This window comes from Sorghum bicolor, chromosome 3, assembly GCF_000003195.3.
Source record: "Sorghum bicolor cultivar BTx623 chromosome 3, Sorghum_bicolor_NCBIv3, whole genome shotgun sequence".
Classification (NCBI taxonomy): Eukaryota; Viridiplantae; Streptophyta; class Magnoliopsida; order Poales; family Poaceae; genus Sorghum; species Sorghum bicolor.
Window position 1 is genome coordinate 57,192,282 of NC_012872.2, and position 24,019 is coordinate 57,216,300.

Sequence of the window (24,019 nt, forward strand, 5' to 3'; positions counted from 1 at the left end):
CCAAGTCCACATTGTTCGAGGTAATAAATAACTTTAGACTTTATGATAGAGTCAGCATTGTTAGTGCCCTAACTAAACAGCCCAAGCACACCCGTAATCATGTTATCCGTTGCCGGAAACTACAGCGCTCGGCTGCAAAATTCGAGGTGACATGTTAGGTAAGCAATGACGAAACGGACGGATCGAGTCGCTTTCAAGTTCAAGGTCCTCGAACATTTCTTCGCCGCAGATGAATCGGAGTAACGAGGCAATTGGGGGTCATACAAGTAGTAGACGGCTATAAGTCTGTCCAATCATACTAGCGTTCTTCCTCGATGATTCGTCAGGTAGTACAATAGAAAACTGCAACTATAAGCCGGTCCAATCAGATTTCTTGCTACTCCGTTTTCTAGCTACGCTACGCCATTGCTTCCAAGGTCTACTCCCAAGAGCGCAGCTGCGCCGGCGCCGGCACGCAGCCAGCCATGGCCATCAAAGATGAGCAGCAGCCGCTGCACATCCTCTTCTTACCGTTCCTTGCACCGGGGCACCTCATCCCGGTCGCCGACATGGCCGCGCTCTTCGCCGCCCGAGGCGTCAAGTGCACCATCCTCACCACCCCGGTGAACGCCCAAGTCATCCGCTCGGCGGTGGACCACGCCAACGACGCCTCCCGCGGCACCGAGGGCGCCCTGGCCATCGACATCGCCGTCGTGCCTTTCCCCGACGTCGGGCTGCCCCCTGGCGTCGAGTGCGGCCCGGCCCTTAATTCCATGGAGGACCGCGAAAAGTTCTTCCACGCGGTGCAGTTACTCCGCGATCCATTCGTCCGGTTCTTGGCGGAGAATCGCCCCGACGCCGTGGTGAGCGACAGCTTCTTCGTCTGGTCCGCCGACGCCGCCGCGGAGCACGGCGTCCCGCGGATAGCGTTCCTCGGCAGTAGCTTGTTCTCGCGGGCCTGCAACGACACCACGGTGCGCAACAACCCCGTGGAGGCCGCCCCCGACGACCCCGACGCGCTCGTGCTGCTTCCGGGGCTGCCGCACCGCGTCGTGCTGAGGCGCAGCCAAATGTTTGAGCCCAAGAAGCGGCCGGAGCACTGGGCCTCCATGCAGCGCGGCAACGCCGCGGACCAGAGGAGCTACGGCGAGGTGTTCAACAGCTTCCACGAGCTGGAGCCGGACTACTTGGAGCACTACACCACGACGCTCGGGCGCCGCGCGTGGCTCGTCGGGCCGGTCGCGCTCGCCAGCAAGGACGCGGCGACGAGGGGCGCCAGCAACGGTCTCTCGCCGGACGCGAACGGCTGCCTGCAGTGGCTCGACACCAAGCAGGAGGGCTCGGTCGTGTACGTGTCCTTCGGCACGCTGTCCCATTTCTCGCCGCCTGAGCTGCGCGAGCTCGCACGCGGCCTCGACATGTCCGGCAAGAACTTCGTCTGGGTCATCGGCGGCGGAGCGGACACCGAGGAGTCGGAATGGATGCCCGACGGGTTCGCAGAGCTGATGGCGGGCGGTGACCGCGGCTTGATCATCCGGGGCTGGGCGCCGCAGATGCTGATCCTGACCCACCCGGCAGTGGGCGGGTTCGTGACGCACTGTGGGTGGAACTCGACGCTAGAGGCCATGAGCGCCGGCGTGCCTATGGTGACGTGGCCGCGCTTCGCCGACCAGTTCTACAACGAAAAGCTAGTGGTGGAGCTGCTCAAGGTCGGTGTTGGCGTGGGGTCCACGGACTACGCGTCGAAGGTGGAGACCCGTCGCGTGATCGGCGGCGAGGTGATCGCGGAGGCAATCGTGAGAGTGATGGGCGACGGCGAGGACGCGGTGGCAATACGGGAGAAGGCCAAGGAGCTCGCGGAGAAGGCCAGGCGCGCGGTGGCCAGGGGAGGGTCCTCTTACGATGATGTCGGACGCTTACTGGACGAGCTGATGGCTCGCAGGAGCTCCGTCAATGTCTGATTGAGAATACAATACTCCTCTCATAATGTTCATAGTCAAAATGGATGATCCTTTATCACGGGACCCTTCTTGTCACATAGATAGAACGTACATGTACATTGTCCCTTGCTCTTGCCTTTGAATTTTCCATTTTTTTAAACTTTTGTTGCTCTGGCCTTGTTCAGTTGCTAAAATTTTGGGATTTCGGGTACTATAGCACTTTCGTTTATATTTGATAAATATCGTCAAATTATGGACTAACTAGGCTCAAAAGATTCACCTCACAAATTACAGACAAACTGTGTAATTAGTTTTTATTTTTATCTATATTTAATATTTCATGTATATACCGTAAGATTCGATGTGACGGGGAATTTAAAATTTTTGGCAAATTTTTTTGAAAACTAAACAAGGCCATGTGAAATATAGTAAAAAATTTATCAGCTATGAACGAAGATTCCCAGTGGCGGATCCAGAAACAGACCACCGGGAGGGCTAAATAACAGAGACCAAAAAAATTTTGCTCGCTACACATAGTAGTCTAATATATATGTAGATTAATATTCATTTAAAAGATACATAGTACAATGACGAGGATAGAAAAATACCTAATACACAAGCCTTCTAAATTTAAAAGAACCATGTCTGATATCTTGGGTCTTCATGAATTCACACCACTTGGACCACCACGCTCAATGCTACATAATATAATTTTTAAAGTGTCATACTTCTTCGTAAATCAAGATAGCAGTATAAAATGAAATGTACTATAACAATACACACCTTGGGCCCTCGTGTGGCAAATTCATCCTACGGTTTCTTATGCCTTGAAAGCACTTTAAAATTTTTTCGTCATCTACCGATGCAAATAAATCCCGCTCAATATAGCATATCATGCTATTATTCATCCAATCATCATTCATTTTATTCCTTCGTTCATTCTTGATAATATTCATAGCGGAGAAGGCTCTTTCAACCGTTGCGGTTGCCACTGGCAAAATCAATGCAAGTTCAATGAGACGATACACCAAAGGAAAACTTGTATGTCTATCACTTTGAACCATCTTCTCAACAAGCTTACCAAGATCAGTACAGGTGCCAAAGTCTGTATCATTTTTAACTTCATCAATGAACACAAGAAGGTCACTCTTTAGCTTCACACATTCATAATCAGTGAAGTCATCTTTATAGATCTTAGCAAGCTGAACCAATTTGTTTATCTCAAAGTTGGCAAAAGAACCATTTGGATCAAGACAAGCAACACATCCCAAGAGTTCGGTTGATCTTTCTGGAAACCGATTATTTAACTCACAAAGAATCTGATCAACCACAACAACAAAAATCCCATGATGAAAATGATGGTAGTGTGTTACTAATTTGGCACCACGGAATTTTGAACGACCTCTAACTGGAATCATATCTTCCATATTAGGAATATCTATCTTCTTTTGGACACAAAAGCTTTTCACCTCTTCAAAAAGTTCATCCCAACCGTTTTCCCTCGTGGCATTCATATTTCTCATCACTGAACCAATCAATCCTATTTGCACGGACAATGTTCTGCTTTTTTCTTTGCAAACATTGTGACAATTCTTGAGTCACACCTAATACTCTAATCATGAGATGCAATATGAACACAAATTCAAATGACTCCATTTTTGTGATCAGCCTAGATGCAATTGTTTTCTTTTCCCCATCAGTTCCATCTTCACTGACATTCTCTAATACCTCAAGTACAGAACCCCACATGAGCATAAGACGTGCCAATGTCTTGTGATGTGTTCCCCACCGTGTATCACCAGGCCTAGCAAGACTAGTTTCTTGGTTTTTCCCTCTCCCAGGAAAAATAGCACCACTATCTAATTGCTGAACAAGATGGTCATGGTGATTTTGGCGGAGCTGATCTTTTCTTTTGCAAGAAGCACTAACAGTATTGACAACTGAAGTTACATAATTGAAGAAATCAAAAGTTGAAGTGCAACACTTGGCTACAGAAACTACCACAAGCTGCAGTTGATGAGCAAAACAGTGGATGTAAAAGGCAAATGGGTTTTCATTCAATACCAGCCTTTGCAATCCATGAAATTGTCCTCTCATGTTTGAAGCTCCATCATATCCTTGTCCTCTAATCTTGGAAATAGATAGACCATACCTTCTAAGTATAGTATCCAATGCTTCTTTCAGTGAATGTGACGTGGTGTTAGAAACATGTTCAATGCCAAGGAACCTCTCAATGACATTTCCTTTATCATTGACAAACCTATAAGAGAAAAGGAAAAATATAGTTACTTGACAGCAACAAGACAAGGTCAATGAAATACACAAATTAAGAGATGGTATATACCTCACAACCACAGCCATTTGTTCCTTAATAGATGCATCACGAGCCTCATCAACAAGCACCGCAAAGCAACGATCTCCTATTTCATTTTTAATTAACTCACTTGTCTCCTCTGCACAAGCCCTAACCAAATCTTTTTGAACTATTGGGCAACTCATTTGATTATTGCCTGGAGCATTTTCACCGGTCACAAGTGCAGCCTTCGGATCCTTCTTCATGTACCATTCAAGCATCTCCAAAAAATTCCCTTTGTTTCTTGATGTTTTAGACTCATCATGTCCACGGAAGGCTAGAGCTTGTAGAAGGAGAAATCTAGCAATGCCTAACATAATTTTTAAACGAGCTTTATATGCCTCCTCTTCTGCTGTGCTTGTCACGTGCCACACATGTTCAACACTTTGCCTCTGATTTTTAAAATCAAGTGCACGCTTCCTAGCATTATTATGAAAACCATCAATTGATTGAGCATGCTCTTTTAAAGAAGCCTTTGCATTCTTCCAATTTCTGAAACCAACTCTAGTAAATGTATCATTACTATTGAACTCAGTTTGTTGTGGCTTAAAGAGATAGCAATAAAAGCAATAGGCTGCATCCTTGGCTACACTATACTCTAACCAATCAAATTGATCAAACCATGATCTAACAAATCCTCTTGCTTGACCTGTACCATTGAATTTTATTTTTGGAAACTTATGATCAGCTGGCCTATATGGACCTTTCTGTAGATATGCTCTCCTAGCCTCATCCCTAATATCATGATGAAACTCATCAATTGGCTTCCTATTCCCTGGATCTTCCACTATCTCTCTCAAATCAAGTTCAATCTGTGGTCTTTTTTGCTCAACACTAATACTATTTGGTGCATCTTTCTTCTTGCCAAAGTACCTTTCCATCCTAACATATTGGATAATGGATACGAATTATAAGAAAAATAAATTACCAAATATTCAGAGTGCAAATAGTATAGGGAAAAGATTTCGATCTCGTTTATTTACCTGCAAGGTTGTCTGATCGCCGAACTGGACAGGAGGGGCCGAGGGGGCAAGGCCGGAGACCCAGAGTGGCAGAGTCGTCGAGTTCGGAGATGACCAAGACCAAGCGCGGGGCGCCGTTGGCCGTCGCATGTCACTGCTTCAAGATCGCGAGAGAAGAGAGGGAGTTGATGAGTCGCCGAGTCGCGGCGCGGAGGAAGGAAAAACGGCGGCCAATTAATTTCGCGAGCAGGCAATGCGACGCGCTAGGCAAAAAGCTGAGCAAGGCACGGAGGCTCCTGCTGTTCTGACTCCGGTGGGCTAATGGGCCTGATAGCCTTTTTATGTGTTTTTTATGAAACAATATTCTACTGCCCCTGAGCTTCACCCCGTGCTGCAGCCCGGGCAGCACGGGCCGTACGTCCGCCCCTGAAGATTCCTACGTCTTCTTCAAGGACTCTGCTCCTATGCAACTGTCTCATTGTACTCAAGACTAGTTTTTTTTTCAAAAAAAATGTTTATCATTAACTGCTTCCGCAATAGTGGTAGAGATGACGTCAATATGATGATCTTATCATTCTTTTTAATTTTCTCATTCCACTCACCAATTGTGTGATGTTTGCAAATTGTCTATGGATTCTACGTTTGCGAGTATCTGAAGAGGTGCACCAATTTTAGTAGCAGCCGGTGGTAGCTCAAGAAAGCATAAGGATAGTGAAGAAAAAAGAAGGTCGACCAAAACATCAAACAAACAGTAACACATATATAGATTTGTCAACGAGTCCATGCACGAAGGGCGAACGTCCTTCAACAAAGGAAACCGAATTAGCTCAGGATCCGAAGTTCGAGAGGATAAAAACTAAAGTAACAAGGAAAGAGGGTTAGAAATCAAGGATTAGTTGTTGCCGACCTTAGCTGATATGTAGAAGTGACCCTATTACCTGGTCATGTATAAATGATTTGTGTTTGTGAAACAATAATGATCACTAGTGTAATAATTTAATGTTGGTTCATCGAACAAGTATGAATGTAATATATGTTTGTCATCTGTTTTCTGCTTTATCTGTGTTTTTATTAGCAAAATTCAAATTCTGATTCAAATTTTAAAAAGTTTTTAAAAATCTAAAATAATTAACTGAGGCATTCAATTAATAACAAGTTAAATATTTAGAGTAACCACCTCAGTTAATATGTATTAACCGAGGTGATTGGCTTATGTACCTTGCCACGGTTAATCGATTAACTAAGATGGTTAGGATAACTGTCTTAGTTAAGTCACAATTAATCGTAACCTTTCGGTTCGAGGCGGTTAAAAAAACCGCCTTAATTAATTCTTTTCGCCCGCCACGATAAAAGTTCTGTGAATGGCTTGTCAAAGATGCTTACCGTCTCCATCAGATTGACTTTCCTATTTTCCTAAAAACTCTTCTAGAGCATTGAGAAAACTGAATTGCAAGTTATTGGCATAACTCAGCTTTATTAGTGAAGTTGTTTTTTGTAGAAGAGAGCTTTATGAGCAACTTTGTAAGTTGAGTTATTTTGAAAAAGTTATTTGACAAAATAGCTTCACTAGCAGCTTTATACATATATGAAAAAAGAAATAAGAGAGAGCTAGAATAAACTATTTTTTCAGCTTGATTCTAACTTATATCATTTTAAGGAAAAAAAGAAAAATAACTTTACCTATGAAGCTATTTTGAAAAAAAAGTTCGATAAAAAAACAACTGTGCCAAACAGACCCATAATATAATAGTGCGAGATTGAGAATACTTCATCTTCTTTATTACATGGACCGACGTGCCAGTCAAAAAAATATTTCTATTTCTCCTTCCTTTGGCCTTGTTTAATTTATAAACGAAAAAATTTTGCGACACTGTAGTACTTTCGTTTGTTTGTGGTAATTATTGTCTAACCATGGACTAATTATTCGTCTCGTCAATTCCAACCAAACTGTGTAATTAGTTTTTATTTTTGTTTATATTTAATACTCCATGTATGTGTCTAAAGATTCGATGTGACGGAGAATCTTGAAAAATTTTGGATTTTTGGGTGTAAACAAGGCCAAGTCTTCCTCCCAAGAGCATTTTACCTATATGCCATTATGAAAGATTGACCAAACCACTAGGCCATTAAAAAGTTGTTTCGCACCGCTGTACCCAACTTCATCTTCGACTATACCTGTGTGTCATTCCGTCTCTATTCCGTTCGTTTTTTCACGTTTAAAATGTCTGGCACATGGGTCCTGACTAGAAAAATGTCCTTTTTGCCCTTCTCCTCTCGGGCTGGACGGCAGCAGAGCGAAGGGTGATGGCTTGTTGTTGATAGCAATGCTTGCAAGTGCCTTCTTCTTGGATGCCTTGTCATCATCACTTGAATCATCATCCGAAGAAGCATCACTATCCCATGTCACAACATAGGATCCACCCTTCTTCTTCTTCTTGAAGACCATCTTCTTGTCCTTCTTTTCTTTCTTCTCCTTCTTGTTCTTCTTTTCATGCTCATCATGATCACTATTATATGGACAATCCGCCACAATATGATCGGGGCTCTTGCATTTGTAGCATAGCCTCACATATTCCTTGTTCTTGGAGTTGTCCCTTCTTTTTCTTGTATGGTAGCCCTTCTTCTTCATCATCTTGCCAAACTTGCGGACAAAGAGTGCTAATGCTTCATCATCACTATCATCATTGGAGCACTCCTCATCACTTGATTCTTCTTTCTTGGCCTTGCCCTTGTTCTTGCTCTTGGATGAAGAGCTAGCTTTGAATGCTACACTCTTCTTCTTCTTGTCATCCTCATCCTTCTTCATGACCTCATCATCATCACTATCATTGTATTGATCTTCGGTCATGACATCTCCAAGTACCTCATTAGGAGATACACCGGTCAATCCACCTCTAAAGATGATTGTTCTCAATGTCTTGAACCTCTTGGGCAAGCACATCAAGAACTTGTGAATGAAATCCTCATCCTTTACTTTCTCACCAAGGCCCTTGAGATCATTGATGATGACTTGGAGCCTATAGAACATCTCCGGTATGGACTCATCATCCTTCATCTTGAAGTTGGATAGCTTGTCCTTGAGCATGTACAACTTGGCACTTTTTACCGTTGTAGTGCCTTCATATGTTTCTTCTAGTCTTGTCCATACTTCACTTGCCTTCTCAAGATCTTTGACTTGTTCAAACAGTTTTGAATCAATGCCATTGTAAATTGTGTTGAGAGCCATAGTATTGCATTGTTTGTTGGCTCTCTCATTGTCGGTAGGGTTGGCGGGGTCAAGGATCACAAAATCATTCTCCGTGACTTCCCACACTCTATCATTGATTGATCCAAGGTATATTTTCATTTTTCTCTTCCAATAGTCAAAAGAACTTGTGCCATCAAAGAATGGTGGTTTGCCCCCAACATGGTTGAACACTATTTGAGCCATAATTTGAGCACCGAGGTTGTTAAGCCTTCACAAACGGTGACCACGGCTTTGATACCACTTGAAAGGTCCTAATATGGCTAGAGGGGGGTGAATAGCCTATTTAAAAATTCTACAAACTCACTAGAGCAAAAGGTTAGTAAATAATAAAGCGAAGCTTTTTGCTCTAGCTCTAAAGGGGTGTTTGCAAGCCACCTACCCAACAATTCTAGTTGCTAAGATCTCTATGCACACAAGAACTAAGTCTCTACACGTTACACTAGAGAACTAAGCTACACAAGTCAAAGTAAGCAACTAAACTAATTACACTAGTTTGCGGTAAGTAAAGATAAGATGAGATATTTACACCGCCGTGTAGGGGATGAACCAATCACCAATATAAACAATCAAGCACCGGGAGAATGCCAATCAAACACAATTGAGACACCGATTTTTCTCCCGAGGTTCACGTGCTTGCCGGCACACTACGTCCCCGTTGTGTCGACCAACACTTGGTGGTTCGGTGGCTAAGAGGTGTAGCACGAACCTCGTTCTCACTAGGACACCACAAGAACCTACCCACAAGTGAGGTAGCTCAATGACACGAGCAATCCACTAATGTTGCCTTTGGCTCTCCGCCGAGGTAGGCACAAATCTCTCACAATCACCGGGAGATGGCCACGAACAATCACCAACTCGTGCCAATCCTCCTCCGTTGCTCCAAGCCGTCTAGGTGGCGGCAACCACCAAGAGTAACAAGAAAACCGCAGCCAAATCGATCCCCAAGTGCCACTAGATGCAATCACTCAAGCAAATGCACTTGGAATCACTCCCAATCTCACAAAGATGTTTAATCTATGAAGGAGATGAGTGGGAGGAGTTTGCTTAGGCTCACAAGGATGTCAAGTATGTTAGAATGCCAAGAGTATAAGCCCCAAGCCGGCCAAACACGTATATATAGCCCCTCAAACAAATAGAGCCGTTGGCTCTTTCACTGGGCAAAACTCGGGGGCACCGGACGCTCACAGGGAGCCACCGGACGCTCAACACCCAGCGTCCGGTGCTCAGCTGACCGCCACGTGTCACTAGCCGTTTGAAGTCGACCGTTGCCGCCAACGGCTACTTCGCACGCGCGCCTGCACAGCACCACCGGACGATGGGCACCGGACGGTCCGGTGCTCACCGGACTCGTGCGCAGAGAGTTTGTCAAACTCACGACCTCACCGGACGCTAGGCACCGGACGGTCCGGTGCTCACCGGACTCGTGCGCAGAGAGGGTTGCAAAAACCCCTCACACCGGACGCTAACCACCGGACGCTCTCAGAGTGCGTCCGGTGCTTAACCCTAGCAGGGTCAAGCTCACCGGACGCTGAAGCCAGCGTCCGGTGCCTCCGCACACAGCGTCCGGTGAGTGTTTCTCAGTGAGAAAACACTCCCGCGACTTCTCTAAATTTCCCACCGGCGCAAATAGAAAAAATATGCACTTCATTTTCTCGAAAAGCGCCGAATCTTCAAACTTCAACTCCCTTCTCAAAGTGTGCCAACACCACAATGTGTAAACCAACATGTGCACGTGTGTTAGCATTTTCACAATCATTTTCTTCGAAGGAGTTAAGTTAGCTCACTAGGTTCTAAATGCATGCACAAGAACAATGACACCTAGTGGCACTTGATAACCGCTTAGCCAAAGAATTCCCCTCTTTATAGTACGGCTATCTATCCTAAATGTGATCACACCCTCTATGGTGTCTTGATCACTAAAACCAAAACCCTAAGCAATACCTTTGCCTTGATCTCCATAGGGTTTGTTTTTCTCTTTCTTCTTTTCCAAGTTGAGCACTTGATCATCTTGTGGTCATCACCATGATCATCACTTGCTCCATCACTTGGCATGTACCAACCTTATTAAGTCTACACACACTTAGTATAGAGGTTACTACTTAGGGTTTCATCAATTATCCAAAACCAAACTAGGGCTTTCAACAGGGAATCTGAAAATTTTTTGAAAACTAAACAAGGCCTAAATAAACAGGCCTTGTTTACTTCTACCCAAAACTTAAAATTTTTCAAGATTCCCCGTCATATCGAATCTTTAGACGTATGCATGGAGCATTAAATATAGATGAAAATAAAAACTAATTGCACAGTTTAGTTAAAATTTACGAGACGAATCATTTAAGTATAGCTAGTCTATGGTTGGACAATAATTATCATAAAGACACAAACAAACGAAAGTGCTATAATATCGTGAAATTTTTCTCTTCTAGAACTTAGGCCTTGTTTAGTTCCAAAAAAAATTTGTAAAACTTTTTAGATTTCTCGTCACATCAAATCTATAGACGCATGCATTGAGCATTAAATATAAATAAAAATAAAAACTAATTACACAGTTCACATGTAATTTGCGAGACAAAACTTTTGAACCTAATCAGTCCATAATTAGACAATATTTGTCAAATAAAAATAAAAATGCTACAACTATTTTATCAAAATTAAATTTTTGAACTAAACAACGCCTTAAACACGGCCACAACCATGCAAAGAAGCTAGGGAAGCAGCGTACTCCCTCAGTCCCAAAAAAAGTGAGGTTTTTTTATTTTTAGAAATCATGTTTGACCGTTCGTATTATTCAAAAATTTTATTTAAATTATAAAATAAATAAATTATTAGTAAAGTATCTCTAATGATAAAATACGTCTTTACAAAATATATAATATTTATGAAAAAATATAAATAAGACGGATGATCAAACAAGATGTCTGAAATTCTAAAACGACACTCTTTTGGACGGAGGAAGTACGCCCGAAGCCAGTTGAATGAAGCAATAATTGTTGTACGGACGTTGGTCGACGTAGGCGCCACGGTGTCATGATTAAGCGCTAAGCGTGTCCACATACGACATTATAGATGGGACCATCCTTTACCAATCTCCAAGCAGCGGGTGCACCCTCTACCACACGATCAAGGTGGGCACGTAACGCCGCTTGCAAAAAATTCACGTTGGCACAACGCATCTTCGTCAGTGGCACTGGGGACAAAAAATTTTTGTTCTCGAGACCAAGTGGTCCAGGGGCATTGAAGTCTATTGTCAGGCCAGTTAACTGACGTTAGGCTTCAAAATGGACGGAATGGCACACGGGTATAGTCGAAGATGAAGTTGGGCACAGCGGTGCGAAACAACTTTTTAGTGACTTGATGATTTGGTCAATCATTTATAATGTCATACAGGTAAAAAGCTCTCCTCCCAATCCCATTGCCCTCGATGCCAATGGAAGGGCTCAACAGTTGCAGAGCGGGACGCGTGATCACGAGCACACTGTGCGAACGTGAGACGCCTGGCAGGGCGGCGGATGCTCTACCACTCCGAGCGCACGACGGTGTGCGTGTGCGTGTGCGTGTGCGTGTGCGTAGCACGGTGGCTATCGTTGGCCGCCTGCCCTTCACGAGTGCGGGCTCGACGATGGCTGCGCTGACGACCTCAGTGTGGTGCACAACGATGGTGCCCAGAGCTGTGAGGACGAGCCCGGATGTCACTGATAGGAAGAAGAGGAAAGGGAATTAAAAAAAATTATGGAAGAACCTTCAAAAAAAAGAAAATAGGATCTGTTGGAGCTTGTATTTTGGCTTTAATCCCCTATATTGCGTGATATAGGAAAAACGGATGGGTTTAAATCAATCGGATGCTCTTAGATCCGTGGCTTAAAAAGTTGATACTTCGCAGATTTGTTAATGACTTTATCATGCAATATTTATATGTTTTCTCGGTGAAAAGACTTATCGAATTGGGCCTTGTTTACTTCCAAAATTTTTTATAAAATATAAACAATAGCATTTTCATTTATATTTAACAAATATTGTTCAATCATGGACTAACTAAATTCAAAAGATTCGACTCGCAAATTATAGATAAACTGTGTAATTAGTTATTTTTTTGAACGCAATAATTAGTTATTTTTAATCTATATTTAATGTTTTATGCATATGTCATAAGATTCGATGTGATAAAGAATATGAAGAATTTTACAAAATATTTTGGGAACTAAACAAAGCATAGGCCTTGTTTAATTCATTTCGAAAACCAAAAAGTTTTCAAGATTTCCTGTCATATCGAATCTTTCGACACATGAAAATAAAAACTAAATGTACAATTTACCTGTAAATTTCGAGACGAATCTTTTGATTCTAATTAGTCTATAATTAAATAATATTTATCACAAATAAACGAAAATACTATCGTAGCAAAATTCAAAACTTTTTCCATCTAAGGCCTTATTTAGTTCACAAAATTTTTGGTTTTTGACTACTGTAACACTTTCGTTTTTATTTGACAAACATTGTCTAATCATGGAGTAACTAGATTTAAAAGATTCATCTCACAAATTACAGATAAACCGTACAATTAATTTTTATTTTTATCTATATTTAATGCTCCATGCATACGACCAAAGATTCGATGTGATGGAAAATCTTGAAAATTTTTACGAACTCAACAACCGGAAGACCACGGCGCATGCGCGGCTGTTCGGTGGGCTGTGGGCAGTCGCGTTCATACAAAAGTCAAATTGGGCCTACTTTCTGGTTGACGTGGACGCTGACCCACACGGCCACACCACAATAACATGGGACTGGTGCAAGTACCCTCTAGAACTTGACTGCCTGCCCTGTCCCCAAGACTCGTGCTATTCGCGGTCCGTTGCCAGGAACTGCAGCAGATCGCCGGAAAAATTCGAGGTGACATGTTACGTAAGCAATGACGAAACGGACGGGTACTTTTTCGAGAGTCGCGTTCCTGGTTCCTGCGTGCAAAGTACGGTCTTTTGTTTCAAAATTTTTTAAAATTTTTCATCACATCGAATTTTGCAGTATATAATATTAAATATAGATAAAAACAAAAATTAAGTGTACAGTTTGTCTGTAAATTATGAGATAAATCTTTTGAACTTAGTTAGTTCATAAAAATTTAATTAGATAATATTTATCAAATAAAAACAAAAGTGCTACAATATAAAAAAAAATAAAAATTTTGAGAAGTGAACCAGGCCTACGTCGATCACCCCTATTTGCGGCTTTGCGCAGCAGTGCGAGCGCGAAGAATTTTTTTACTCTCTCGAGCATCCTCAACCGTTTTGCAAATAAGCTTTGCATTCATGTATTTGCAAAAAAGTCTTAAAAACACTTATCCAACGGTTTGGCATTTAGACTTTGCAATTTTGTTAACTTGGCAAAAAGAGATGAAGGATTGGCATATATGCCAAACCTGTTCACACTTGACATTGGTAAATTGGCGCGAAGTGATTAATGCCAAACCATTGGAGATTGTCTCTTTTCACCTTTGCCATATTTTTTGAGACTTAGCAAACTCCCTCATTTGCCAAACCAATTATGCAAAATGGTTGGGATGCTCTAACTGCAGATGAAGCGGAGTAACGAGGCGAGCTTAGCTTGGTGGGGGATCGGAAATCACGATCACGCACGGCACAGGAGCCAGTGGATGTTTATTATCTGAACTTCTGAAGCATCCCTTCACTGCAGCGCATTGCTCATTCGTGGAATACATGGAATTCAGCTGGTAGTTAAACTCTACGCTTACGAAAACACTGTAAAATCTACCACTTGCGTGCAGTCTTGCAGAGACTCTTAAACTCTTGCGAGTGAAGCTACACACTTGGAGGGCACCCCAAGTAATTGGATCATTGGAGGCTTTGCTGGGATGGAGATCACCAAGTCATACAAGAGCATTCTTCTCTTCCTGGATGACGTCAGGTAGTATAATAATTGATAATTCCGTCAGGTAGTACATTCAATAATCACTCCGTCCACAAAAACAATGCAATTCTCGCCACAATCATCTGGAATATGCATCCTATAAATACAGTAAGTGCAGGGCTATCTTCCGCCAAAACATTCCAGATTTCTTGCTAGTCCACTTTCTAGCTACGCACCCGTCCTTCCAATAGCGCAGCTTCGCCGGCGCCGGCACGCAGCTAGCCATGGCCATCAAAGATGAGCTGCAGCCGTTGCACATCCTCTTCTTCCCATTCCTCGCGCCAGGGCACCTCATCCCGATCGCCGACATGGCCGCGCTCTTCGCTGCCCGAGGCGTCAAGTGCACCATCCTCACCACCCCGGTGAACGCCCAAGTCATCCGCTCCGCGGTGGACCACGCCAACGACGCCTCCCGCGGCACCGATGGCGCCCTGGCCATCGACATCGCCGTCGTGCCTTTCCCTGACGTCGGGCTGCCACCCGGCGTCGAGAGCGGCCCGGCCCTTAATTCCATGGAGGACCGCGAAAAGTTCTCCCACGCCGCCCAGTTACTCCGCGACCCGTTCGACCGGTTCTTGGTGGAGAATCGCCCCGACGCCGTGGTGAGCGACAGCTTCTTCGACTGGTCAGTCGACGCCGCCGCGGAGCACGGCGTCCCGCGGATAGCGTTCCTCGGCATCAGCTTGTTCGCGCGGTCCTGCAGCGACACCATGTTGCGCAACAACCCAGTGGAGGCCGCCCCCGACGACCCGGACGCGCCCGTGCTGCTTCCGGGCCTGCCGCACCGCGTCGAGCTGAAGCGGAGCCAGATGATGGAGCCCAAGAAGCGGCCGGAGCACTGGGCCTTCTTCCAGCGCGTCAACGCCGCGGACCAGAGGAGCTACGGCGAGGTGTTCAACAGCTTCCACGAGCTGGAGCCGGACTACTTGGAGCACTACACCACGACGCTCGGGCGCCGCGCGTGGCTCGTCGGGCCGGTCGCGCTCGCCAGCAAGGACGCGGCGACGAGGGGCGCCGGCAACGGTCTCTCGCCGGACGCGGACGGCTGCCAGCAGTGGCTCGACACCAAGCCGGAGGGCTCGGTGCTGTACGTGTCCTTCGGCACGCTGTCCCATTTCTCGCCGCCCGAGCTGCGCGAGCTCGCACGCGGCCTCGACATGTCCGGCAAGAACTTCGTCTGGGTCATCAACGGCGGCGCGGAGACAGAGGAATCGGAATGGATGCCCGATGGGTTCGCGGAGCTGATGGCGTGCGGCGACCGTGGCTTCATCATCCGGGGCTGGGCGCCGCAGATGGTGATCCTGACCCACCCGGCAGTGGGCGGGTTCGTGACGCACTGCGGGTGGAACTCGACGCTGGAGGCCGTGAGCGCCGGCGTGCCTATGGTGACGTGGCCACGGTACGCCGACCAGTTCTACAACGAGAAGCTGGTGGTGGAGCTGCTCAAGGTCGGTGTCGGCGTGGGGTCCACGGACTACGCGTCGAAGCTGGAGACGCGGCGCGTGATCGGCGGCGAGGTGATCGCGGAGGCCATCGGAAGAGTGATGGGCGATGGCGAGGACGCGGAGGCAATACGGGAGAAGGCCCAGGAGCTCGGGGGGAAGGCCAGGCGCGCGGTGGCGAAGGGTGGGTCATCTTATGATGATGTCGGACGGTTAGTGGACGAGCTGATGGCTCGCAGGAGCTCCGTCAATGTCTGATTGGCCCATCAGTGGAAGCGAGCTTCGAGTGTCCAATGAATTGGGATAGCTTGGTGGGAAGAGTTGCCTCTCTTTGAAGGTGTCTCGGCCTGTGCGTCGGCAACTTTAGGCCAGGATTATCTTCCATCTTAATATAAACTCTCTCATTTTTTTTTATAAAAAAAAGTGAAATAGTACTGCTGGCTTGTTTGGCTCGGCGGAAGCGTATATTCCCGAAAAGCTGAGTGTTTGGTTGCTTGTTCCACTGTGCAAACTTGGCGACGCCGGTGCAGACATACGGTGGAATCCTGGCCAGGGAGTGAAGCGAATTCACTCCATAGCCTGGCCCGTCGGATGCAGTCCGCACCGCACTCGTCAAGCGTTAGGATTACTCGCGCACAAGAGTCCTCCCGTCCGCCCACCGCATAGGTTCGCCTCCGCCGCCCCTCGCCGTCTCGAAGCAGCACGCGCCGTCGTTCTCCGGCAAAATCAGCTATCTCCGTCGAGCTCACTTCGTTCCGGGTGAGTGCCTGGCAAGAATCCTCCTCCATCCGAATCCAGTCGATTTTTGAGAGCGAACACCTTCTCCGATTTTGCAACGTCAGCCTCTTCCTCTCTCTGCAGGTCGGCGACGCGGTGGCGGTGCTGCTTTCCTCTCCGCAGGCCTGCAAATCTGTTGTTGGCAAGGTTCCTCTGAATATTCATTGTTAAAAAGTAGCACAAAATTAGGAAAGCCCCAGATTTGCTAGTGTCATTAGTAATGGTAGTTATGCGTAGATGAAAAATCAAGCAATATTGCAGGTCTGAGGTCTGAACGTAGCTGATGCTCAATATTTTAATGTTCTTATTAATGGATAGCTGATATGCATGTACATATGCTCCTTACACAAGTCTCAACAATCAAATGAGGATGAGCTCTTGGCTATTGTTTCAAATTCATAAAAAATCCACAACAGCAAACCCAATATGAAGGGAGGTAAGCACACGAATCCACAAATGCAGAGTCACCATTTCCACCTAATACAACCAACCAAATTGTCAGCATATTGCGTCTGCTCATACAGCCTCAGATTCAGCCTACCAAACACAGATTCTGCACAGCTTGTATCCACAGCTGCAGCCTACAGGCAACCAAACACTCTTCTTTCACAAATAAGGCTTCGCTCATCCTATGTACCCCCCAACCAGGATATACGATACAGGCTTAATCAAACACACCCTAAGTAATTGGGTCACTGGAGGCTTGCTGGGATGGAGATCACCAGGCGTTCCTCGGTTGATTCCGTCAAGTAGTAAAAAATAGAAAACTGCAAATATAAGTCTGGAAACTGCAAATATAAAGTCTGTCCAACCATCACCTGCCACATGCAGTTTTCGCGAAAAGAGATTCCGTCAAGTAGTTCACAGTAGAAAACTGCGAATATAAGATTGTCCAATCATCCCCTGGCAGGCTGGCACATGTGTTCCAGATTTCTTGCTACTCCGCTTCCTAGAAAGCGATCGGGATTAGCCGCTCTTGCTTCCACCTGATCTAGATCTACTCCCGAGAGAGCAGCTGCGCCAGCGCCGGCGCCGGCACGCAGCCAGCCATGGCCATCAAAGATGAGCAGAAGCCGCTGCACATCCTCTTCTTCCCGTTCCTCGCGCCGGGGCACCTCATCCCGATCGCCGACATGGCCGCACTCTTCGCCGCCCGAGGCGTCAAGTGCACCATCCTCACCACCCCTGTGAACGCCCAAGTCATCCGCTCGGCGGTGGATCACGCCAACGACGCCTTCCGCGGCACTGAGGGCACCCTGGCCATCGACATCGCCGTCGTGCCTTTTCCCGACGTCGGGCTGCCTCCTGGCGTCGAGTGCGGCCCGGCCCTTAATTCCGTGGACGACCACGAAAAGTTCTTCCACGCCGCCCAGTTACTCCGCGAGCCGTTCGACCGGTTCTTGGCGGAGAATCGCCCCGATGCCGTCGTGGCCGACAGTTTCTTCGAGTGGGCGGCCGACGCCGCCGCGGAGCACGGCGTCCCGCGGATGGCGTTCCTCGGCAGCAGCTTGTTCTCGCGGACATGCATCGACAGCATGCTGCGCTACAACCCCGTGGAGGCCGCCCCCGACGACCCCGACGCGCTCGTGCTGCTTCCAGGGCTGCCGCACCGCGTCGAGCTGAGGCGCAGCCAGATGAAGGAGCCCAAGGAGCAGCCGGAGGACTGGGCCTTCCTCCAGCGCGTCAACGCCGCGGACCTGAGGAGCTACGGCGAGGTGTTCAACAGCTTCCACGACCTGGAGCGGGAGTCCTTGGAGCACTACACCACGACGCTAGGGTGCCGCGCGTGGCTCGTCGGGCCGGTCGCGCTCGCCAGCAAGAACCACGCGGCGAGGGGCGCCGGCGACGAGCCCTCGCCGGACGCGGACAGCTGCCAGCAGTGGCTCGACACCAAGGCGGAGGGCTCGGTGGTGTACGTGTCCTTCGGCACGCTGTCCCATTTCTCGCCGCCCGAGCTGCGCGAGCTCGCAAGCGGCCTGGACATGTCCGGCAAGAACTTCGTCTGGGTCATCGGCGGCGGCGCGGACACCAAGGAGTCGGAATGGATGCCCCACGGGTTCGCGGAGCTGATGGCGCGCGGCGACCGTGGCTTCATCATCCGGGGCTGGGCGCCGCAGAGGCTGATTCTGGCTCACCCGGCAATGGGCGGCTTCGTGACGCACTGCGGCTGGAACTCGACGCTGGAGGCGGTGAGCGCCGGCGTGCCTATGGTGACGTGGCCGCGCTTCGCCGACCAGTTCTACAACGAGAAGCTGGTGGTCGAGCTGCTCAAGGTCGGTGTCAGCGTGGGGTCCACGGACTACGCGTCGAAACTTGAGACACGGCGCGTGATCGGCGGCGAGGTGATTGCGGAGGCCATTGGGAGAGTGATGGGCGACGGCGAGGACGCAGAGGCAATACGAGAGAAGGCCAAGGAGCTCGGGGAGAAGGCCAGGCGTGCGGTGGCCAAGGGTGGGTCCTCTTACGATGACGTCGGACGCTTAATGGACGAGCTGATCGCTCGTAGGAGCTCCGTCGATGTCTGATTTGGTGAGGCGCTTTGTTTCTTTGTAATATAATTACCTCTACCGTGATGTCAGCGTGCCATTGATTATTTCTCTTGTTCTATGCTCCTCGAAGCGAAGTGATTTTATTAGAGCATCTCCAGCAGTACTACCTAAAATAGACTAGCTAAATGTCTGGTTAGGTAGCCACCTATTTTTATACTATCTATATTTTACTTCCAACTCCAACAGTACTACCTAAAATATGACTCCTAATTTTATTTTAGCAGTATATGACATTAAGAACCCACATGTCATCTTCTTCTTTGTTGCCATAGAAGAACTCAGCCATGAATAGCTTCCCGCAGGAAGCATATGGGGGCGGGATTTGCCAGAGGCCGAACGCCATCGGAATGGGGATGGAGGGGATTTGCCAGAGGCCGAACGCCATCGGAAAGGGGATGGAGAGCAGGTGTCGTCTGCCGGTTGGGATCTGAGGCCAAAGATGGGCGCCGTCGAGAGTATCAGAGATGGACAGTAGAGTAGCAAGGATAGGGAAGAGCGGAGCCACCGGGAAGAGCCACCGTGCCCACGCCATTGGGGAGGAGGCGTGCGACCGGTGGGAGAAGGCGTGCGGCGTTGGGTGCGAGTCGAGACGCAGGCAGCGGCGTCGGGTGCGAGTGCGTGCGGGAGGAGAATGGAGAAAGGAAAAAAATAGGTAGCCAGGTTTGTTGGCCCAACAGATTTAGGTAGTCAAGTAGGTAGTCTGTTCGAGTGAGTTTTTTGGCCTCCACTACCTAGATACCGGATAGGTAGTGGGTTTAGGTAGTGTGCTGAAGGTTTTGTCTTTTTTTTTATTTATTTGGTTGAATCTTTGAAATCATAGAGAAAAAATATAAAATATAAAATCTAATTTTGTTGGACTTCACATGAGTATATATACACACAATAAATATATAATATGGTAAGCTTTTAATTTGATTGAATATAGTTTAAAATATACTTATTTTAAAATACAACTGGTTGTTGGGTGTAAAGTTTTCTTATAGCCTTCTCTTAGTCCACTAATATACTCTCTTCATGCCAAATCATAAGACATTTTAGCATTTCATGTAGTTTTTGCTAGGGATATAAGTTGCCTCTAGCTACATAGTAGAAACTATATATATAGAAATATTAAAATATCTTATAATTTAGAAAGGAGGGAGCAGTAGTTAGCTCTCACTATTAATACATATCTGACTTGTCCCTCTCATAAAGTTACTTGGTTTTCGTGCCTAAGCCGATTGTGAGCTTACAACCCCTTGTCCTCTCTCCTCCACATCACCATTTAGCCAGCTTATGACCTGCTATTATACTTCTCTGATGGCTTTGTCACTTCGTCGGTGCCAACGGTTTCCCCCTTTATCTTAATATAAGCTCTCTCTCCTTTCAAAAACACTAGGTAAAGGGTACTATGCAATGACGCATGTCGTTCGCATGTAGATGAGCCACCAATGCTCCAATTGCTCTTGCGTGGGGAGAACAAAGTGGGTTTTAAACAACCTCGATGTGAAATAGTACTACTGTAGATCTGGAAAATTTTGTCGCCACCATGAGTGACAGTTTTTAGAGTTATCATATATGTTGTGAAAAGTACTTATAATTTAATTGAATTATAAAGAAATTATATTAAATCAGTATCATTATGTGCATCATAGAAATATTTTAAAATATACTTATTTTTTCTTCAAAAGAATTAGCCAAAGTTTTGGGTATAACTTAAAACAAGAAGGTTTTCTTTTGAAACTACTTATAAAATAATAAGTTGATTTAATTGGATCTGGAGAAAGTAATTCGGTTGCGTATACCAGTGTATGATCTTGAACAGTTATCTCATTGGGCACTAGCCCAATAGCCTAGTGTACGTGTGGAAGTGAAAGTATTCCATCGGAGTTGTTTGTAAAGTCTAACCGAGTTGCGAGTCTTTTTTTCCTAGGCTATGTTTTTAAAATAATTTTTCTAGCAAATTTGTTTCATATATAATACAACTTTCATCAAATCATAAAATAAAGATGTCAAAAAAGAAAAAGAAAAAACGAAATTCCGCGCAGCTAGAGTAAAACCTCCCCGCCTCCGCCCGGCAGTTCGCATACGTGCGTGCCGACACGTGGGCCCGGCGATCGCCCAGTACCAGAGTTTGCGGTTGGAGACGGCAGAAAGAGCGGGCGGACGCGCACGCGCAGATGGCCCGTCCGCTGCCACTGCCCCGCCGCCGCCGCCGCCGCCGCCTCACTACTCTCCGTCTCTCCCTCTCTCTCACACATCTGCTGCCGCTCTCCCTCTCCCCGCGCGTGCTACCATCCTCCGTTTCGTCTCCCACTACACCGGCGCCCCACCCTTCCTCTTCCCGTGCCGGCCTCCATTGACGGTGGCGCGCGCCGACCTCGTTGTGTGTGGTGCGCCCGTGCGTTGCAGCGCAGCGATGCGAGGGGACGTTGCCGCTTGGCGATGAGTTGGAGGCGCCGGGTCCAGATGACGCTGCCGCGTCCGTGAGGAGGATCGCCGCGGCGCTGTGCCGGGCGCATCCGCCGCCGCGGGAGTGCGGGAAAACGCGCGCGGCGACGGTTGCATCGGAGGTGAGCCTTTTTCTCGACTCGAGATCCATGCATCTGCGGTGTTGCTTTCTAGCAGGCGAGCTCTATTGCAGCAACGCACTGGCAATGGCAAGAGAAGATGGGCTCCATCGCTGAGCCTGCGGAACTTGTACGAGCTTGATGAGGATTTTCCTTGTTTGTTTCGCCAGTTGCATTTCCTACCCGGCCCGGCTATGCCGTCGCAACAGTGTTGTCCAGTGCTCTCTCTCTCTCAAAAAAAAAAAGTTGTTCAGTTCCTCAAACGGGGGTAGTTGTTCAGTTGACACAGAACAGTCCACTCTCTCTCTAGATATATAAACAGGGCGAACTGCTATCGTGAAGAGCCGTTCCTCAATATATATATTCATTCAAAGAACCCTTATTTATATCTGCAGTTGCCACTCGGTCTTCTCCTCCTCGGAGCCCCCACTATTCGACATTTCGATTGCTGTCATCCCATTTGGCCAATCTTGCTGAGAGCAGAGCCGACTATCCGGCGGCAGTCAGTCGTCGTCGTCATACGGTGGCTCCTCCCTGGTTTCTGGATCGGCATCCATCTCTACGCCGGCCGCCGCGCGCGCACCCGGCGTGATCGTCCGGCGAAGCGAGGAGGTTTTCGATCCACGGCTTTGTTGCCCCGGGTACGCGCCGTTCTTCTCTACGCATCGTTGTTGGCCATGCGTGTTCTCCTATAGATGTTAGTATATCATTCGTAGCGTTGAGTTTTCATGGAAGGTTGCATGCTAGGAACTAGACAGGTTCTCTATTCACCCGCGTCGCCTCGAATTCGAAAGGCCGCGGTGCCGTCGTCTGAATCGACCAGTTGCTCCCACCGCTTTTTCAGGAAACTAGTGCTAGTAGTCGGCAAAAAAAAAACAATAAAAACGAATGCTGGCCATTCATTTAAAAAGACAAAAAAAAAATGCATGAGATGATGTTCATAGGTACTAGGATATTGGAGATACAGAATCATGCTGTTTGTAGTCTGGAACCGATCCAACCGTCGTAGTCTAGTAGCAGGTGAGGGTTGCCATCACAAAATGCAATACCGTGTCTGACGTTTTAAAATTTAATTTACTGGATCAAAATTAAAGTATTAACGTTTGGTAATGATATTCGAAGACCATTTCCATTGCTGCAGTACCGTTACATATGGGAAGAGAAGGTGGAGTAGTGGATTAGTACTATACTGAATGCTAACTAATTCTTTTTCCAGTTCTGAGCCGCTTCCATAAATTTCGTAGGGAAGGTAAGGTCTGCCAGCCATCCGTTTGTAGTGTTCAAAATACTCCGTCTTCACGATTGGTTCTGAACTTTTGATCACCGTCTGCAGAGTGGTTGCGCTGCCATCAGCCATCCTAATTCCTGTCTGTTCTGATCCTGACGTGCGCACCTTAACTATCGCTAGAGCTGATACATTTTTGCGTGCGTGCCTTAACTTTTCTGTTTACTCAAACTAATCCTCCGGTATTAGTATATATCCACAAGACCATTTGGTCGCTAATGATGACTCAATTCCTGGATTCTTGATGCATGATTATGAACAGAAGACAGCAGAGGTTTGGCGGCAGCGGCATACCCCAGGAGTCGTCGCGCTAGTGCATTTGCATTTGGGGGGAGCGGACGGGACGGGACGGGAGGGGCCGTGGGCAATGGCGACGCCGGCGCGCCCGTACCGGTTCCCGGCGCTGCCGGAGAAGGAGGAAGACGAGCAGGTGGCGACGCGGTGCACGAGGCAGACGTGCGGGACGTGCAGCGCGTCGGCGGTGGCGAGCTGCGTGGCGCTGTGCTGCTGCCCGTGCGCCGTGGTGAGCTGCCTGACGCTGGCGCTCATCAAGGCGCCCTACGTGGCGGGGCGGCGGTGCGTGGCCAGGATCGCCAGGAGGCGGCTGCGGAAGGCGAGGACGAGGCGCGTCCGCGACGTGGACGAAGACGATGAGGAGGACAAGCAGCAGCAGGGCCCGCGGCGAAGCAAGGAGCTGTGGGGCATCGACCTGCCTCGTGCGGCCGTGGACGACGGCGCCGACGACGGCAGCGGCAGGGCGAAGGTGAGCTCCAGGATGGATGTGTCCGAGAAGGTGTGGGCGGACATGTACCAGGTCGGCCTCTGGGGGTTCGGCCGGCTGTCCTTCTCGGCGGCAGTCGGGGACAGAGGCGACTCCGAGAAGGACGGCGACAGTACTGCGCCTGAGTAAGACGGGCATTGGTTCACTCTAGAGCCGGCTCAATGTCGTCTTGTACAAACTTTAGCTTGTTTCTTTGGCAATTGCCTGCACAAACTTTTTTGTGATGTCGT

At 47.5% G+C, this 24,019-nt stretch overlaps 4 protein-coding genes across 9 annotated transcripts; all 4 read left to right on the top strand.

The window, feature by feature from the left end:
* On the top strand, positions 217–2,133 carry LOC8058211 (anthocyanin 3'-O-beta-glucosyltransferase). The gene has a single exon (XM_002455979.2). It carries the CDS (start codon positions 465–467, stop codon positions 1,938–1,940), a length of 1,476 nt encoding a protein of 491 aa, XP_002456024.1. The 5' UTR covers positions 217–464; the 3' UTR covers positions 1,941–2,133.
* LOC8054934 (scopoletin glucosyltransferase) lies at positions 14,514–16,325 on the top strand. The gene has a single exon (XM_002455980.2). It carries the CDS (start codon positions 14,631–14,633, stop codon positions 16,104–16,106), a length of 1,476 nt encoding a protein of 491 aa, XP_002456025.1. The 5' UTR covers positions 14,514–14,630; the 3' UTR covers positions 16,107–16,325.
* On the top strand, positions 17,316–23,291 carry LOC8058213 (scopoletin glucosyltransferase). 6 transcript variants are annotated; one of them, XM_021455019.1, is made up of 2 exons: positions 17,316–19,154; positions 23,274–23,291. In XM_021455019.1, the coding sequence occupies exon 1, from the start codon at positions 17,675–17,677 to the stop codon at positions 19,148–19,150; it is 1,476 nt and encodes a 491-aa protein (XP_021310694.1). In that variant the 5' UTR covers positions 17,316–17,674; the 3' UTR covers positions 19,151–19,154; positions 23,274–23,291. The 6 variants fall into 6 exon arrangements, with proteins under 6 accessions (XP_021310694.1, XP_021310693.1, XP_021310691.1 ...); XM_021455018.1 differs by lacking the exon at positions 23,274–23,291 and adding an exon at positions 22,119–22,137; XM_021455016.1 differs by lacking the exon at positions 23,274–23,291 and adding an exon at positions 19,447–22,117.
* LOC8058214 lies at positions 23,056–24,013 on the top strand. Its single transcript, XM_002455982.2, has 2 exons — positions 23,056–23,148; positions 23,271–24,013. Exon 2 carries the CDS (start codon positions 23,376–23,378, stop codon positions 23,916–23,918), a length of 543 nt encoding a protein of 180 aa, XP_002456027.1. The 5' UTR covers positions 23,056–23,148; positions 23,271–23,375; the 3' UTR covers positions 23,919–24,013.